At 31.0% G+C, this 19,773-nt stretch overlaps 1 protein-coding gene across 1 annotated transcript in view; it reads right to left on the bottom strand.

Annotated features, from left to right (window-relative positions):
- Positions 1–2,719: 2,719 nt before the first annotated feature.
- LOC105622806 overlaps positions 2,720–19,773 on the bottom strand; it is a 27,982-nt gene continuing 10,928 nt past the window's right edge. Inside the window, exons 3-19 of the mRNA XM_012204220.1 lie at positions 17,732–17,968; positions 17,067–17,320; positions 16,067–16,351; positions 15,491–15,870; positions 14,237–14,364; positions 13,917–14,043; positions 12,225–12,376; positions 10,922–11,120; positions 10,298–10,450; positions 6,833–7,138; positions 5,310–5,460; positions 4,829–4,977; positions 4,544–4,730; positions 4,187–4,340; positions 3,748–3,871; positions 3,279–3,427; positions 2,720–2,923 (exon numbers count right to left, since the gene is read on the bottom strand). Coding sequence (XP_012059610.1) covers positions 2,720–2,923; positions 3,279–3,427; positions 3,748–3,871; positions 4,187–4,340; positions 4,544–4,730; positions 4,829–4,977; positions 5,310–5,460; positions 6,833–7,138; positions 10,298–10,450; positions 10,922–11,120; positions 12,225–12,376; positions 13,917–14,043; positions 14,237–14,364; positions 15,491–15,870; positions 16,067–16,351; positions 17,067–17,320; positions 17,732–17,968 — 3,339 coding nt within the window. The remainder of the gene's footprint in view (positions 2,924–3,278; positions 3,428–3,747; positions 3,872–4,186; positions 4,341–4,543; positions 4,731–4,828; positions 4,978–5,309; positions 5,461–6,832; positions 7,139–10,297; positions 10,451–10,921; positions 11,121–12,224; positions 12,377–13,916; positions 14,044–14,236; positions 14,365–15,490; positions 15,871–16,066; positions 16,352–17,066; positions 17,321–17,731; positions 17,969–19,773) is intronic.

Here is a 19,773-nt window from a genome sequence, read left to right as displayed (position 1 = left end):
ATATATAACGACTTACATACAATTGCTTCTACCTGATGCACGTACGAATATTTCAATTAGAATATGGCAGGCTGAGCAAGAGTATACAATGTTAAATTTTTTACTCCTAATTATCCTTTTCAAAAAATGACAACAGTAATCAATTTAAAATAGATAGGTGTACGCACTATTGTAATATACTAAAATATTCAACGTATATCTCGTTCATTTTATTCAAAAATTTCGTAAGTTTTACGAAATATCGTAATAGAAAATCCTACATAGATTCTTATCTGCAGAAAAGATTTCTATCATAACAATGAATTAAAAATATCTCAAATATTCATAACAAATATTAAAATCTATACGTGATACCCAAGTAATAATAGCAATGATAGTAAGACATACTTACTTATTTAAATTGTTAATTTTTCATTAGCTCAGCCTATCATCGAGACTTCTTGCATACCATACTTTTCGATGAAATAAGTGTTGCAAAACGAGGAATCTGACAGATGAAATTACGCCAATAATTGAGTTTAGACTGCGACGTTATTTCTCATTGAGTAACGTTTGCAGTGAGATACGATGAAAATACATGCTACTATTCGTCATGGCAGTTCTTCCATCTTCAATTCGTATGTATCAACATTCCCTTAATATTGTATCTATCTCGAACATACATATGCATAAATATGAATCATGATGTTGAATCGCATAATTTTAAAATTTATGATGCCCAAGGGCCATGGCACATAAAAAAATTTAAGTAGTAAAACATAAAGAAAATTAATATATTAAATTAATATATTAGATTAATTACTGCTTATATTATTACGATTTTATGGTCTTTGGCCAATTCACTTACTGTTTATAAGTTTTATTGCTTAAATTTTTTATGTGCCATGGTTCTAATGAAAATGTACAGTATGCAATGATGTCTCTATTATGTCTATATGTTTATACGTGCGATTATATAGTTGGGTGCCTTGCACGCGCTCTTAAAACCAACGTGATTATTATAGTAAGTAACTGACTACATCGCAATATGCATTTACATCGATAAGCACATAGACATTTTCTTTATTTCTTAAGATATATTGTCACTTCGTATGCGCATTATTTAAAATATTCGCGCGATGGTACAGTAATGCATTTCATGCAAAACGTGTACGATATTTTACCCGTAAGGGGTGTGCGCTTAACTCGTTCTTTTACAAAAATACAGTTTATCGATTATATGTATATATATATAATGTGCTTTTGTTAGCATATATGTTTTCTTCATCTTAATAGTACATACTAAATTATATAACTTCTGATAATATTATCTGTGTAGATATCTGTGTAGTACTGTGTATATCACAAATCATCGAAAAGCGTTTAGCTTCTCTTTTCAAATATAATAATGTGCGATATATGAACAAAAAAGCTATTTCAAAAGAATATAATCCTCCCCTATTTGTATTATGAGGATTGTTCATAAATCACAGATTTCCTATGATTGCCATACAAATCTATAAGTCGTTTGAGATAGAATAGCAGTATAAGCCAAATTATTCGCATTTTAAGAAATAAAAGGATTTCTGAAAGATATATTTAATAAGAATATAATTGCTATATTTTCTTAATTCCGACGAAAATCATTACTATAATTGAAAAAGAAAAAATTTTAAATTGAGACTCATAAAGCAAGTATAATAGATGTCATGTTTTTCTGAAGAATATATAATACTCATACCGCTTATACCACTGAAACGACTCATATCATTGAATGCCGTTAAACGCACACCCTATATAGATTAAAAGTTACCACTTGGTGGCTCATACACGGCTGTCTTAAAGTCGGCAGCGATACAAAATATTTTTTGTCGCATCACATGCGTCGATTTTCGTTTTGTGCACAAATCTTCAATTTTTTTACTATTTCAGTAGGTACCAAAACATATATCGGCATTTTTTATCCTTTCTTTTATCTAGTAGTTTCCTAGAAAATGGCTTATTACTTGAACTTATATATAGATACGTAAATATCCTGTATCTGTATAACTTCATTTATAAATTAATGTATCCTATATGTTTCCGATTATCTTACATTTCCCTTGTTCGAATAGTTTATCATAAAATCTTTTTACGAAAACTCGTAAAGTGGTGAAATTTCGTATTAATTGGACGAGACCTATGACTGAGAATTGTGGTAACAAATATCAGTATTTAAACATATTGATGATAAAATCCGATTTTTCTATAATTATCTGTCTACAATGTGAGAAAATAGTTTACCTGCTACTGTGACCTGCTGCAATTGGTAGACTTAATTGAATTATTCTTATAACTCGAGGAAAAATTCCATTATGTTGGTATCCAGCATCCTTTAGCTTAGCTAATGTTCATGATTATCAGTGATTTTTATCAGCTTGTGTTTATCTGTGCTTACTAATTCCAAAGAATGAGATTAACGATCTGTTAATACTTAGCTCTCTTTTCTTCATTCAAAGTTGTTGCACAAGATGTATACAAAATACTATCCTTTGATTGAGCGTACAGAAATTGCTGAGCGCAAATTAGCAGATCGGAAATATTTAATATAATTTCAGTTCCAGTATCTTTTTCTTCCAATATATATCATATTATGAAAACGAAAGTCCGCATTTACTTTGTCTTACATTTTTTCTTCATTTGCTTGATTTGTTTCTATATTGCCGATTTTTACATTAAATATTTTGTCCGATTCGATGCCTTACATTTTTCCATTACTTTTACTGTTATATTCGGAGTACTTAGACATTTCTTTTTGGATCCACGTTACGTATTTGGGTACGTAAGCGTAGACTCCGGGCAGTTTTGGATGAGCGCATTTTATGCCCCAGCTAACAATTCCGCCAACAAACCATCTATCTTTATCTTCCTTATCTTGACATAACAGAGGTCCTCCAGAATCACCCTTGAAAAAAATGAATAATTCATAATTATTGTCATATTTATTTGCGAAAATTATAGTAGCAAATAACGTGACATATACAAAGTTATTAAATGCCATATTTAAATGATATTTTACTGATGTTTTACTGATATTTTAATAATATTTTACAAATACGATATTTAAGATGGTTCAAAAATTGATATAATGCCGTTAAATTTGAATAATAACATATACTGTAGTATATTGTAGTTTTATAAAATCACATTGAGAAAATAATTCTCGATTCGCAATATACATATAATATTTTATAATCTACGGAGAATATATAAATGTTTTAATTTGTATGATATATTTGTTTAGATTGTAGATAATTTACTTGGCATGCATCTTTTCCTCCATCCGCATAGCCAGCGCAGATCATTCCATCGGTGACATTCAATTCTTTATGCGCTAACCATGAATTGCAGAGGTGTCGAGGCAGAATAGGAACTACAACCTCGTTTACGGCTGGCTCATATTCAGAAGCTGAAAGTAACCGACGAGATAATAATTAAACTTAATTCACAAATATTTTCTTTCTGAATCAAGTTCATTATTTGTAACAATTTAACATTTGAATGAACTATACAAATTGAAAACTTATTATTTCTTATTCATACTCTGACTTCAGTTATAGAAGATAAGAAAAAAGCTTATATGTTCTTTCGAAGTTTATATTTTAATAATTGTTATATCATGATATATTAAATTGTTAAGTACTCGATTATTGATTTGCGTATCATAAATTCATATGGCAAGTAAATATTTTGGAAAGGAATATTTTTTGATATATGAATGATACTTACAATCGGTATCGTTTTTCTTGCCCCATCCAATAACAGTACAATTTGTATCGGGTGTAAGATTAGTGTCAGCAGTCGGTAAGCATACCGGTCTCAGATGTTCATGATACTGAACTCGCTTCTCAAGCTGCAATTAATATAGGATATTGCATGAAAAATTTAAAACAATATTCAAATTAGAATAAAAAATGATTTTATAGTATAGACTTTTTTTAACTCTTTTTTTTTACTAAAATTCGACTTATTTTTCAATCTCCTTTTAAATAGTCATTTATCAAACTGCCCAACTAAACTCATAATAATTAAATAACACAAATACCTAAATAAAAAGGGCTTAATTAAAATAGTCAGTTAAAATTGGATATTGACTAATATTTTTACGTAAATTTATATACATACGTAATTTACGTAATTTAAGTAATAAACTTGAAAATATATTTACTTGAAACAAAGCGACATCATTGTCGTGAGCAACACCCAGGTTATAATACGGATGAGGTATGACTCTTTTCACCTTCAGTTTTTGACCGAGATAAGTATGGGAAAGTCTTCTAGTAATGCCAAGCTGTATCGTCCAACCGGACACCTCTGAATGACTAAAACCATTGATACATAGAGAATTAATTCATATATATTTAAAAATTTCTGTTAGTTCTTATTAATATACATAATAATATATATCGATATATAATAAATAAAGAAATTCTTTTGATAATATTTTCCTTATATACATAAGGAATTCGTCAATAATTAAAAGTAACATTTTTTGCACTATCTCGATTTTATACACAATACTTACTTCCCGACGCAATGAGATGCGGTCAGCACCCATTGATCAGCAATAAGGACTCCGGCACAGTAGAAGATCTGTTCTGGACCACCAAGAAGGGCTGCAAGAAATGGCCAATCACCAGGAGCTGACTCCACACCACCCACTATTCGCTTCACTCTCACGTTTCCATATACAGAACGTCTACGGCCGCAAGCTGCAACAGAATCGATCATCGCATGTCATAAAGAAAGTCCGGGAGAACTGTAGAAAATTTTAATTTAATCATCTTTATATAGTTTTCCGATAATTTACCATAATCGACGCAAGTAAGTTTGACCATGGGATAAGGCTCTCGATCCTTGATGCATCCTTGAAATTGCTTCAGCAAATTTTTGTTACGATACTCAGAACTCAATACAATTGATAATGAGTCATTCATCAACTTAGTTCCGTTTGATACTCTGAAAATGCAATCAGAAGTGTTATTTTAACAATTTTTTTATACAACGTATTTTTTTATTCAATAAGGTGGCATTGTTAACATCAGGTGTAAAATTAATAAACTAAAATCAATTATGTACATAAGTGTCTTTCAACGTATCTCTTTCAAAGTATAAATTGTTTGAATATATGTTCATTCAATTCATATGAATATATGAATTGAGGATTTATGAAGTTGTTGCAACGCATAAAAATATACGATTTAAATATGCGATTGCGAATATAGCACATTTATATCATCATGTAATATTTATGTTCCATATTATTTGACACATTAAGAGAGATAACTTACGTTCCCTTATATCCCAGCATAGCGCAAACCTCTTGCGGCGACGTTGTCGGTTCCCAGTGCGAGACACATGCTGGCATAAATTTACCCATTTCAGCATGATATACCTCTAGACGGCCCTCGCCGACATCCCCGTTCCTATGGCTTAATTTCACTAAAAAACAAGATACAGTACGAAACATAAAATTTGTGAGCCGCCTACTAGGCTCTCTAGAACAGAAAATTAATTTACATTTCTTTTTAAATTAATCAGGCATTTTAAATTGTTCAGACATTATATTAGCGCGATATTTAATTTATTCATACATTACTTGAGTACATGTATTGATTAAGACAATGTATAAGCGAAAACATTTTGTTATTCAAAAAAGAGACATATACGAACAGTTACTTTATTTTAATTGTAAATAAAATATATATAATATTTCTAATAATAAAATTTCTTTTGCAAACTGTCAGCGACATTTTATTATATAATATGAAAGAAGTTACAGGTCCAATTTTAAATCAATTAAAAATATAATTACAGAATATGAAAAAAACGGAAAAAATGATATGTGATAGGAAATATTTTCTAGTCTAGAGTCTAGAATTAAAAAAAATCGATTCTTTTGTTATTTTATATTTTTTTTAATTTAGAAATTTCCCACACAAAAAATAAATTTCTACAAGATTATCGATACTCGTGAAAATAACGATATTTTAAATATTTTTATAAATTGTAACGTATTTTATTACGTATTACATTTGATGCTTCGTCCATGCATTTAAAAGCAGTTGTTAACAAACGTTTAGACTGAAAATGAAAAATATGAGCATTTTGAATTAGAGAAGGATTTGTTATATGGCTCCGGTATTGTATTGTATTTGGTATCCGAAAATTAATTAGAGATTAATTAGAGATAAACTTCCATTTTTTTATATATTGCAATATATGTATAAGTATATACTATGATAATTGCAGCTACAAATTATTGTTTTTTCATAGAATTAAATTCAACAATTTTGCTAAAAAAAAAACGATATTTGTTTTTTAAATCAGCGCCATTTTGATTTATAATATTTTTCACTTATCTAAGTTCAGATAATTACATTTATAATAACAAAAAAAAATCCTTTTAAATTTTTTGTATTTTATTCTTTTCATAAGTTGGAAGGCTGCAACATCCGACACATGTTTTTTTATATTTTGTTTTTCTAAATTAATATAATATAAAAATTAATAAACTTTAACAATACCAAAATTGTAGATATTTATTAAATCTGCAGTATTGGTAGATATAGTATAAAAACATACAAGAATAAATGTGCAACAGTTTTCTTTAAAAAAAAATTTCCGAAAATAGACTACATTTTCGCGTTCTGGACTAGAACTTTGTCAGTTCAATAATAATATTAATGAAACAAATAGACATACTTTTGTCCTAATAAATTATTATTTATTCATTAATATTGTTATTGAAAATTAACAAGATTATTTTTAAGTAAATTGTTATTAATATTATTTTTTCTACGTATTTACTTACAACAATATCGCTCATCCTGCCCCCAAGGACAATCCATGACTCCATCGCAGATATGGCTGGCTGACATGCATCTTCTTTCACCGCAATGTAACGAAGATTTCGTAGAAAGGGTATTTTTAGTTGAAGATCCCTTACTTAAGACTATTTGGCCAAACGCGGAAGACACCGGCTCCGAAGACGATGTGGTGGAATTACAATTCCCGCAACCGATCTCGTCGCTGTGATCGGAGCAATCAAGATGGCCATCGCATCGCCAATCGAACGGAATGCATCTTGTGCCATCGCATTGAAAACCACTGGTGCACACTGTATAAACGAATCGGAGCATAATAAAGATCATGCTTTCTAGCAATTGATGTAATATAGTATTTACACGATAAAAAGAAAGTACACGATATAAAATTACAAATATAAATATCATATTTATAAAATGATTTATTTTATAAGGATTTATAAAATACATATATCTTTCGTAAAATTTTATATACTTTTTATATTTTTTACAGTATATGTTGCATATCCTCAATTAATTCATTGTACTTTAATTAACAAATTTCTAATAAATAATATAATGATTTGTCTCTAATTAATTGATTTTAATGATATAATTATTTGTCTCTATTTAATTAATTCATTTATTAATTAATAAATGTTAATCAAAATTTTTGCTGTATGTATATCAAATATGAAATAATAATAGCTCAGAATGATTAATCGAGTAAGAATTTAATTGTAGAAACGTTTGATATCACTTACATTATAATGAGAATAAACAAAATGAATACATACAGATATTGCGCTTCCAAAAAAGGAATATGAAAATATAAAATAACAATATCGGAGATATTCACAAATCAGCAGACTATGATAAAAATTACGAAAATATATCACGTTCCGTAGACATATTAACATTATCGATATTCTTTATCGTAGCATCCTATCTTTCGCAATATGTCTTCTCCTGCGATGGACACGATTGATCCTGCGTTTGCGGTTCGATACTTTCACACATATGCGTCAAACATGATATGTACACATGCATCAAGCGCGACTCAATAAAGCTGCTTGGCGCCGCAGATGGGCCGTCATATGATAGTTTAATATGGATTTTGCAATTAAGATTCCATCAGCGGTGACACATGCGATAGCTTGGGTATACAAAATCGCGATATAGCCCCGCATGTGCGAACACGTATGCGTACATATAGGATGTCGGTGAACCTCTTTCGTAATTACAACATGCACAGATGTGCTGCCTTCAGTGTATCTCAACTGTATATATATGATGTACTGGATAATAGAAAGATGTTTTGACGAAGATTTCCTATATTGTATAAATATTGTTACCTTCAGGTCACGTCATAATAAATCTCAAGAACCTAAATCCATTTACGAATGTATATTTCGGAAATTCGATTCGATTAAACAGACATAATTATTAAATGAGCACAAACGATATTGTTATATAAATCGCTAATAGAATTATGGTACAAAGAGAGCTAGTCAGAAATCAGAAAATTAAATCGGAAGTTATCATCCCGCCGAGAAGCAAAATATATAGCTATAGAAAGAAAGATGCAGAAAGATCGAAAATCCAGAAACCATTGAATCTTGAGAATGTGTTGCATTTATTTGATTGAATGAACTTCGTAATTACAACGCAATTCAATCTTAATTAACCGTAGACGCGAATAAATATTTCTCTCTCTCTCTCTCTCTCTCTCTCTCTCTCTCCTCCCCCTCCCCTCCTCTCTTTCTCTCTATCAGGCGCGATCCACCAATCGCGAATTAAATTCACCGCGAGACGAGAGACGAGTACTTCCGATCAATTCTGTCACCACGCCTGTCGCCGCGATTTACGTAATATTTGCTTTGGAAATTGCAGTACGCGCGTGTACGTGATCGTTTAATTCTCTCTTCTCTCTTCTCTCGCGTGAACTATTCTACGAGATTTTAAGCGCCGTTATCGCACTCGTTATGTATATGACGTGCACGTGACGATTTTGAAAATTCAGTGAATGATGTTTTAAAAACTTCGAGGATATTCTTCTTGTTATATCATTCCTTAAACAGTTGTGTCATAATATTCCCAACAAACTGAAACTACTTTATAGAAATAAAAGAAAAATGACACATTGTTTAGAAGCTGTCTCTGTTATAAGTGATTTGCTATCTGCATTACAATCGCTATAAGTATCCGTAGTATTGCTATTATTTGATATAAAAAGAAGAATTTTTTTTATTCGTTTATTGTGCTATATTGAATTATAAATAAAAGAAATTATGTATTTACTCCATTATTGATTTGATTTAAAAAATTTTATTTCAAAAGTAATTCATTTATATCTTATACACATACATTAAACTATCTGTATATTTTGACTTAATTTCTGTTTCTAAATAAAAAAAAAGTTTTTTTCGAAGATGCAATATCGAAAATCGCCAAAATAAGATTAAATTTCCACAGGAAGGAAAGTTTCGAAAAACAAATCGATCGAGTCCAGGAGATTTCATGAAAGCCAAAATGACAATAGAATATGGAGAACATAAATGAGAGAGGAAGACAAAGAGATAGAAAACCGAGCGTAAACAGAGTCCAAGATATTAAAGGAAGAATGAACAATGGACATCAAGTTAGTTAACAATTAGTTCTGTTTTATGGTCGCATCCTATATTTAATGTCCGCGCGCGAATCGGCGTAAAACAAAAGGACAGAAAACTCATAAATAATATTACGTTCCATAACGTTTCCCGCAAAGGCACACGATATACAAAACCGTATTATGCAATGGAATCTCAGTGTTAGTGCATCATGATAAACGCTGCTTAATCTCGCTGATATTTTTTGAACGAAATAAATTTTATATAAGGCGTTATCTGAATATAAAATTAATATAAATTATTTGAATTATTTAAATATAAAATGTGTATTATTATTCTTAATTTAAAATAAATTAAGTAGAATATTAAATTATTTTAAAAATAATTTACTACTTATTAAAAAAATAACGATACACAAAAATTATTTCTTAGCACGAACAATATTTCGCAGCGCGAAATAACCAAGAATAACATACCATATTTTTCTCAATGATAGAAATTGTTCGCTACTCTTTAAATCCATTAGACTTTAGAGCATCAACGAAAAGCTTATTTTTCTATGGTACATATCCTCTAAATCATCCAATCTAAAGAGAATGTTTTAATCCTTTAATTATTAAGTTCCGGATAATTCAAGTACTTGCTTTTATTCGTGATAAGCTCATTTCTGTTAGTTGATTAAATAATACATTTGTCTTTTTTGCATTGCATTAACGTAATTAAAGAATTACAATCGATTCTTAATTGATAATTTAATAAAAAATTTAACTAAATATTGAAAATAAAACAAATGCAATTGACTTTGTAAGCTGTGCGAAAATAGCGCAAGCTGGAAGTAAAACTGTTAAACTTAGTGTCACTTACCCGGTTTCTCAGCTCTCCTTGCCGCTTCTATTACCTCATGGTGCCCGATGCACTCGTCGGAACTCGGATTTTCCGGGAAAAGTTCGCACTCCAAATAATCCGGAAGAGACAAGCCGAAAACTTTGAGAAAGAAACCGCAACGCCTCTTGGTTTCTGAAATTGATTCAGAAAAAATTCTTCACTCGCAGTTAAGATCGAAATATCACGTATAATTCGTGTTATTCAAAATTTAAAGAAATTGACGATTTAGCGACGCAAAATTCGATACAATAATTTGACCATACATTCACATGTCGAATAGTGAAATCGAATGCTATTAAGGCTCACGGGTATTAACCAGTATTACTGTTAATGCATCTACGTGGCTTAATGCTTGCAATTTATGGTTTGTCGAGCATTAATAATACATCATATCGATCCATATTTTAATAACAAGTAATTTAACAATATTAAATCTCAAGTAATTTATATTACATAAAAATGTGAAAAACATTTGGATGTTGCATTAATGTTAAATTAATTAAAGTAATTGTAAAATGAAAAATAACTTTAAAATAACTAAATAAAAATAAAATAAAATTTAAATTAAATAATGAGGTAGAGTAACAAATAATTTATACTTACGAAAGCAGAGACTACGACAAGGACGTACAACGCGACCACGAGAACCGCATTTCGGTACGAAAACACTACAAAGGAATAGAGCAGCTAGTTCATAACATCTGACGTCAACGACAGCATCGTAAAGCTCCAATTCATGCTGAGCCTCCCGCTGTCCAAAATTGCCCATATAATTTGGAAACACAGTATAGTTGTACGGAACCTATGATAGAAATTGCGATTACGCATCAAAATTCATGTCTCAACATTATGACGTCAGTGTAAACACTTTGTGCAATTTATATGTATCAAACAGATATTTTTTATGCAAGAAACAAGCAAGAATATTTATGATGAAGAAAGTAATTCACATCTATAATCTGAGATTATAGTACAAATAGGATAATGAAAATTGATATACTTAAAATTTCGTTGTTATGAGCAACTTATTAGAATCAATATAAGAAAATCTAAACTAATATTTTTGTTATCAAATTCTAATACTAAAATTTCAGTTTGATATCAAATTTTTAATGATTAACAAAATTCGATCACGTAAATCCCGGTTGTTACTGCGTTCAAAATTTTCCGTCTTAAATTTTTTAATAACAACGCTCTCGCGATTTTTATCGCTGCTCAATCTCGTTCTTACAATCAGCCACGTACATTCTCAGAAAAATTCAAAATGCGCGACTGCACAGTGAGTGCCTTATGAATTTTAAAACACACACTGTTCAAGCACGAGCCATTGAAATAAAGGGGAAGAAATAAGTAGAAAATGTATTCAGGAGCGCGGACTCATCGAAATTACGACCGTCAACGGGTGCTTGTAATGTCCGTAAGGACATTTCGCCGCAGAAGGAAGAAAGTAACGTTGTCACTCTTATTCGTCGGTATTCCAGCTCAGAGCGGCAAGTGGCATGGTTACAATGCTGCATACCGGAACGAATTCCCTTGTGTCGCCTACGCGCACATTCCGCGTATAAAATTATTTTAAATTCTTTAAAGGCGGCCAAGCCTCTTTCGAGGAAAACGTAATACGTATCATCGTGAACAAGCAGCTTTCTGCCGCTACAAGCCGCTAAAATGCGTTGAATATTCCGAGAACATACATTCGCATGAATTCTAGAGTTTAACAAGCCTTCTCTTTCTCTTTGATGATCCTAACATTTCAGCACCACTTTACATAAAATAATCAAATATTTAATCGTAAAAATGTAATTGATTTAGAATTAAAATTTAGAGAATTAAAATTCGACACAACTTTGACTTTAGTGTCGATTTGAGTGACAATATACCTTTATAACAGAATTTTTATAATTGTTACCTTGTGCTGTTGACAGAAAGTTACGATGATAGGTAGACACACTCCCGGAGCCGGATTCTTGTCTTCGATTACGAAACGCGTACTTTCAGGTATTGGGATCACAGCCGTGTATATGGTTGTATTCTCCAATTTGAAGTCGTTTTCAGGATAAGCTAATTTAGGAAAAAATATACAACATTGATACAAAGAAAACTTATTCGTGAACAATAATGCCGCATATCTATCATCATCGTATTTTATTTTAATGTTGTCGATTAAAAAACATAATCACACTGAGCATATAAATTAAATTTTTGTCATATTAGCTCGAATATCATATTCAAAAAGTATCAATATACCATCGTGTTGAAAACAGTCATGTTCTGGGTGTCTAGCAAGTGCAGAAGGGATATGTACGTTGCAAACTTTTGTAGTTATTAACGTGTCAACTGCAGACACTCGGCACTCGACACTACAATAATTATCGTCCGGTTTGCATTTAATTTCAAATTAAGAATTGAAAATATAAAAAATGCCTATTGCATACTTTTCCATTTTATATAATAATTAAAATAAAATTCGATTAGTAAACACACATCGATGTGACGTATTCAGTCTATATAATTTCTTGGTACATTATATAACAGAGTTATTATCGTTATAGTTTGTTATTACTGATATGTTATATTACTGAAATCATATTAATATATAAAATTGAACCTTTTATTAATATGATTGCAATTTAAATTTTAAAAGAGAAATTATAGGGAATAAAGTATATATATATATATATAAATGTGAAACTTGAATCAATTACTTTAATTAATCACACACACACACACACACACACACACACACACACACACACGCGCGCGCGCGCGCGCACGCACACATTATTATCTGCATCAATTTATGTGTTATTTCTTTCTTATAATTTCTCTCATAAAATGTATATCAAGAATGCTACGAATCTAACTGATTTATTAATACTGGCATTCAGTAATATAATGACAGTAATACCGAGATAATATCAGTATTATTGAAAAATTATGTACACATGTTATGAAAATTCCAGTTATATACGAGTATTTCCCGCAATATCGATATTATTAAAGGTTTTCAATTAACAATTTTATAAAAATAAAAATACTTACGATAACTGTAACTGTTATTATTTCGATATTCAATGTTTTAAATAATGATGTAATTATTTTGTTAACACTGAAATTGACATAACTTGTCGAGTTCAAATTCATTGTGCACGAAATATTCATTTAACAGAAAAATAAAAAGATATAAGATTTTAAAAACATGAAAAAAGTTCTGTCAGTCTTTCATTTCATGTTATCAAAATAATGTTGGCATTTGAAATCAAGTGGATTACAAGAACTCATGGTGCTATTGATCTTTCGGTCTCGCTGGTCTCGCAGAGCTTGTTGTTGCATATGCACGCATATTAAAACGTTCGGAGGATTTAACAAGCAGTTTATTCCGGTTAAATATCAGGCGTGGTTATTTGCGTCGCGATGTTTTTCAACTTTACTTGCACCATTTTCCTTGCCGGAAAAACAACCGCATTTTAACGCTACACATATTTCGATGTTATTGAAATTTTCGATTCTTTTAAATTTTAATATTGCAAATTTAAAACCGCTCGATATTGTGTTAAAAACATTTTAATTACATTTAAATTAAGAGAAATGCTTCACTTACTTTTGAAATATGCGGCTAAACCGCCGGCGATAGCCAAGAGAGCAACAGCATTAAGCAAAACTTGCACAAATCTGAAACGTAGTCTTCCCGTTGTCACGTAGTGGCTGCCAGTCATATCTCTGATTATCTAACCGAACATAAAAAATTTGTGCTTTTGTAAAATGCACGCCACAACAAATAAAAAATAGCAGGGTATGCGAATTTGAAGCTCTGTTATTTTATATTTAATATTAAATATCTAATTTAATGATGTAAGTACATATATAACGAGTGCCTCATATTTTTATCTCTTCGTTTGTGCTGATGAAAGTGACGCTTACTTTATGATGCAAGGAACTATTGTTCCCAGCATGCATCCTGACGATGGTCTGCAAACTGGCTGGTGTGCTCGTAGACTTTGTTATCGGCCTGCCAGATGAGTTATCAGGTTCCGATACCAAGGCTCTGTCTAGAAGGTGTTATAAAACAATCTAAGATAGAAATCCAGGAGGCTGATTTTTTTATTGTCAATTTATCAATAAGTTGCGACTCTTTTAGATACAAATTTTAAGATACAAATCAAGAGAGAAGAAAAACGGAGAGTACACGAAATGAAGCTTTCTACGGATGAATTTTGCGATGAGAAAATTTTTACTTTTTATTCCTCTCGGATAAACTGTTTTAATGGTAACATAGCGACGAGAAAGAAAAAAGAAAATAAGACGACGCGATAGAACAGAAAAAGCTTTCCTTCTCGTCTCAGCTGTCGCGCTTTACCTCTACGTTTATTTGTCGTTCTCAAGAAAATGCCTTGAGCTTCGCTACAGAGATGGAATATAAAGAAGAAATTTTACTTTGTGAGATGTATCCCCGTTATCGTTAGCTACATCATGAAACATATCTTTTTTATATTTTAGTCCTTTATAATCGGATTTAATTTTCATGGATAAACTGATAAATATTATAAATATTACGTTCCCATTTTAATATTACCACAATTTATATTATAGAATTTTATTGAAATTCCCCAAAGATATAGTTTGCTAACTGTAATCGTTTGCAAACTGCGTTGAATATTACGAAGAACTATGCGAAGTATTATCGCAAAGTAAGAGAAAAGGAGCTTTATATTATATCTATCTTGAAAAGCGAAGATTTAAAGAACAATTCCTAAAACTCCTCGTCGCAGAAAAGGTGACGATCATTGTAAGCAAAAAATTCTATCAAAAAGATCTTTTGTGAACAAATAATTCTTGAAAAATAGAATCGGTTAAATTATAAAGTTTTTTCAAAAATTACAAAAAGATTGATTTATGGAACTCACAAATTGTTTATTAAATCAAGTAAGATTGGAAATTTATGCTTTAGAATTCTAAGATCGAAAATAGGATCTTATTTTTCATTCGTGAAAATTGTCTTTATTATCTTTATTATATACAATCGTAAAAATCGATGTAACTTTATCATATCTAAAATATTTAAATCCTTTTTTGTATGTAAAGTGAAAATCGTATTCAACGATTTTTTTTCTAGTGCTTCTATTAGTTCTTCGCTAACACAACCATGCGGTAAGCTTTGGCAAAGTTTGAACATACCTGGGACTTTTCCGTGCTTGTGAGGCAGAAGGGGCGCTTCCATTGTCTTGCTAGTGTAGCTAGGTGAACTGGTTTGACTGAAACTGTCTGAGGAAACGTTACTGTCCTGCCGGACGCTGATAGGTTTCGGTACTGGACTCTGACAAATGGCGCTCAGGGGTGGTGGTAGATTCGTCTGCGTTGCTTTTGGCAATTTCTCGAGTTTCTCGTTACCAGTTCGCTCCTTTCTCAGATTATGCTGAAGAATATTTCTAGCTCTTTCCATATCGCTCTCGTATTTGCTTCGCATTATTGGATGCTGTTGTTGCTGTTCTAAAGTCCTCTGTTCACCGTGATAACGTTTGTCGAGGTCGTGTGGGATTCCTTCCAAGTCCTCGTATCTAAACACAACGAATCGCACGTTTACACTTACTGTGGGTTAATTAACTCATTACTGCGGGTCAATTAATTCATTACTACGTTATTACTGCGCCGTACAAACGTTTACAAGCATTTTCAAACGAGAATTGTGAAATTGTATTTATTCAACGTACAAGGAAGTACGTAAGAAGGAAGTTACATAAAAGTATGTTGTACCTGGGTGGCTTATCTTTGTTTATCCGTCTGTCCATCTCCTGACGTCGGCGGTAATCGTCGTCTTCGTGCAAACGCCTCTCTAGATTCTTCGAGGCGGTCTGTAACTCCTCGAACTTCGATCGTCGCTCGCGGCCGGAAGTCAAAATCGTTGCGTACTTTAATTCATCTTTTTGAAAAATCTCCCTTCGCGGTAACGCTATTTCTTCCCTAGGCTTACTTTCGGATGTTTCTTTCTGTTCGCAGCTGCCAGATTCGTTCTCTTTCGTAAATTTTGACAATTGCTGTCTATATGAAAAGGAGAGAACTCCTGGTGAGCATCCAAGTTAAAATCATGTTATTTCTTGTATCACATATCAATGATTGCGTTACTACAATCATTATCAGAAACGTTAGATTTGTAATCCATAAATTGCAATATCTTATATCAATATCACTTATTTTGTAAATATTAAAAAATATTAAAGAACGTTGTTTCTCAACTAAAAGAGTCGAGTAAATAATTTTTCGTATCAAAAACGTCACTTATGTAAAAAATAATTGCTGAGAATAAAAAGATAATTCGTAATACTTCATTGTAAATAAGTATCTATGTATACAAATGCGTAATAATAAATAAACGCTCCTAAAAAATATTGCCCTGTTACTCTCTCCATAACATGCGATTTATATTCTAAATTAAAAACAAGAGAAAACTGTCCGAGTATTCTCATTTCAGATTCACCGGAAATGGAATCTGAACTTCGTTTAATGAACCTATCGTGAGTGTAATCGTCTGTAACATCTCGCTGCAGGTCAGTTCGAAATAACATATTACTAACTTGTATCCGAATACAGCAATGCATGGCAAAATTCTGCATTCGAGTACTTTTAACGGATTATTGAAAATAAGTACTCGGCACTGAGCGGCAGATTATTTGCATAAAAATACGCAGTATACTCAATCATTTCCTCGAAAAAGATTTTAAAAATATAAAATCGCATATAAATATATGTTTATTACCTATTGTGTCGTGACATCGTGCCCAACTGTCGTTGACGGCCATTCGGATCCTCGAACTTCGCCTCGGCGCTCTTAATAATTCTCTCATGAAGTCGTTTTTCAAGATCCAAGGAGACCTTTTGCAACTCCTCGAAGCTCGAATTTTGAGTAAGCTTATGTCCTTCCTGGAAATTCGCTTGTTCGAAATCAGCCACAAAATCGTTATGCTCTTTCGTTTCCCGTAAGTCCTTCCCGCTATAATTCATCAAGTAATCCTGCAACTCATCGAAAATTCATATAAATGAACTACATTCTGAATAAAATAATAATTTTTTTAATGTGTTTTGAATAGATTAATTCGTGTTTAAGGCAACAAATCAACAGACATTAACTTTAGTATCACTCAAGAAAAAGAAAGATAGATACAAGACATTTACTTATTCATTTCATTTAATTCTTTTATTAATAAGTGAATTACTTTTAGAATGTAGATAATATCTAATCTTTTTCGATTTAGTATTCATATTATTAGAAAAATATATTTTTAATAATTATATAAAGATGCCATTTTATATTTCATAACTTGATTTAAACTTAATCATAGGAAGATATTAATAATTACATTATTTCGAGTTTATTAGTTTTAAAAGGATTTCGCTAAGAATGATATAAGATAGTTACTATACCTGTGACGCCTGATTATGATTTCTAAAAGAACCTAAATCTATAAGTTTTTGATTCGACGAATCAACACTGTTCCACGCAGCCGACATTCCTGATGAAGATGTGGACGAAGAATCACTCGTCTTGCAAGGAGTCACTTGATTACTCTGCCTAGATGTGAGTTGCAGCGGTATAGGTTTTTCGTTCTTGCTTCTCTTTGGAATTGCCGGCGGCCTCAGTGGAATCGGGGGTGGTGCTACCTACGCCAAGAGTAAAGCACGATTTTTATCTGTACGCTTTTATTCTAATTGTAAGCTGCATAAAAAGAATTTTTAAGGTTTCGTTATTCGATAGAAAGTTAAATACCGAGAATTATATCAGTCTCACTTATTATACCGGTATTAAGTAGTATAAATTAGAAAATTTAATAAAACATTTGAAAATGAATGATTAAACTATTGTTCTGTCAAATTTAAAACTGCAACTTCCTGCAACTAGTTTACTCTTATTCTAATTTTTGTATTATTTTCAGTATAATTTTTGAATAACTTTTACTTTTGAAAAAAAGTTTTATATTTTCTTCAACTAAACAGAAATTAATTTAAGGTGGAAACATCATTTCCAAACGAGAATTTTCACTGGCAACCGGCTACGTGATTTGCGTAAATTGACGTGAAAGTTACATGCAAAGTTACAACGCTTATCATCGTTCGAAGACAAGCATCAAGTTTAACTGCCTTGTTGACAAACGTAAAGCAACACGCAAGTTCATTAGCTTCAAGCATTTATCATCGATAAATTCTCTTCGCGTGAATCACGCTTTAATACCTCGAGTACTTTTAATGACTTTAGCAAAATCCTTTCAACAGCTCGACATTTTGAGTATCATTATAATTCCCGAATTTATTTCGATAAATTACTGGTATTAACTAACGCTAAATTCTATATATTAAATAAATTTTAATTTTCAATAATAAACCCAGTAATTACGTAATTATATATTGTACATCTAATATACAAATACTTAAAAATATTTCTTACATTACAAATTTCCATGCAAAGCAGCCATTTATACAGCAACACATTTATTATTTATTTAATTAGATTATTAAGATGTATGATTACGAAGAAGATTTAAATTAAAATGCAAATCTAAGAATATAAATAATGAATAAATTTATGCCCGCGTATGATAATTTATATAACAGATTTTATAAAATGAAATTGTTTATTTCTGTTAAATTACATTAAAATCAAACAGCAAAAATACTTAAAATTTACGAAAATACTATTTAATACTTGCAACGTTAGTAAATACCATGTTGTGTGTGTCCAACGTGTGTCCAATATGTTTTGAAGATGTTATGTATCTATTCGCAACGTCAAATTGCAATTTGTAGATTTTTCTTTTCTGCCAAATCAGGAATCATTATTTAAATTTAGCTTAAACAGCAAGTTTTAGATAAATTTAAATTATATCAGAAGAATTAATCTAAAGTTTTCCATACGCATAATATCTTATATAAATCTAAAATTTTTATAAAGTTTATACAATGAAATTTAAAAAAGAAATATATATGTTTATACACACACAAATAGTCTGTATATAATTTATACTTATATTTGATATTCATTGGGCAATAAAATGCATATTTTTTTTGCAGACTAGTGATGAATGTATTATTATAACATAATTAATTGTTGCAAAAAATTTTACGTGTTTGTTCAATCCTCTTTCTCTTCATAAAAGCCTTTTTGGCACAGGATTCCAATTTTGTCGGACAGTTTTCTCATCCGCTGATATTAATTCGCAAAGTAGTGGCGTACCACTAACTACCAGGCTTTAGTCGCGTGATTTAAGGTGTTGAGATTATGTGGTACGCTGGGATACCGACCATGCGGTAACTTTCCAAACTTATACCTGCGTAGGAGGAGATACAAAGTTCGAAAATCCTTTTAGTATCTCCCACCTCGCCAACTCTACTTTTCCCCCTAAATCATTCTAGTAACTTTCTCTTTAATGTCTCTCAATTGTCCAATAAATATACAATAAATATACAATATT

This window comes from Atta cephalotes, assembly GCF_000143395.1.
Source record: "Atta cephalotes unplaced genomic scaffold scaffold00002, whole genome shotgun sequence".
Taxonomy (NCBI): domain Eukaryota; kingdom Metazoa; phylum Arthropoda; class Insecta; order Hymenoptera; family Formicidae; genus Atta; species Atta cephalotes.
Note: the sequence above shows the minus strand (reverse complement) of the source record. Positions and strands in the feature narration are given on the sequence as shown.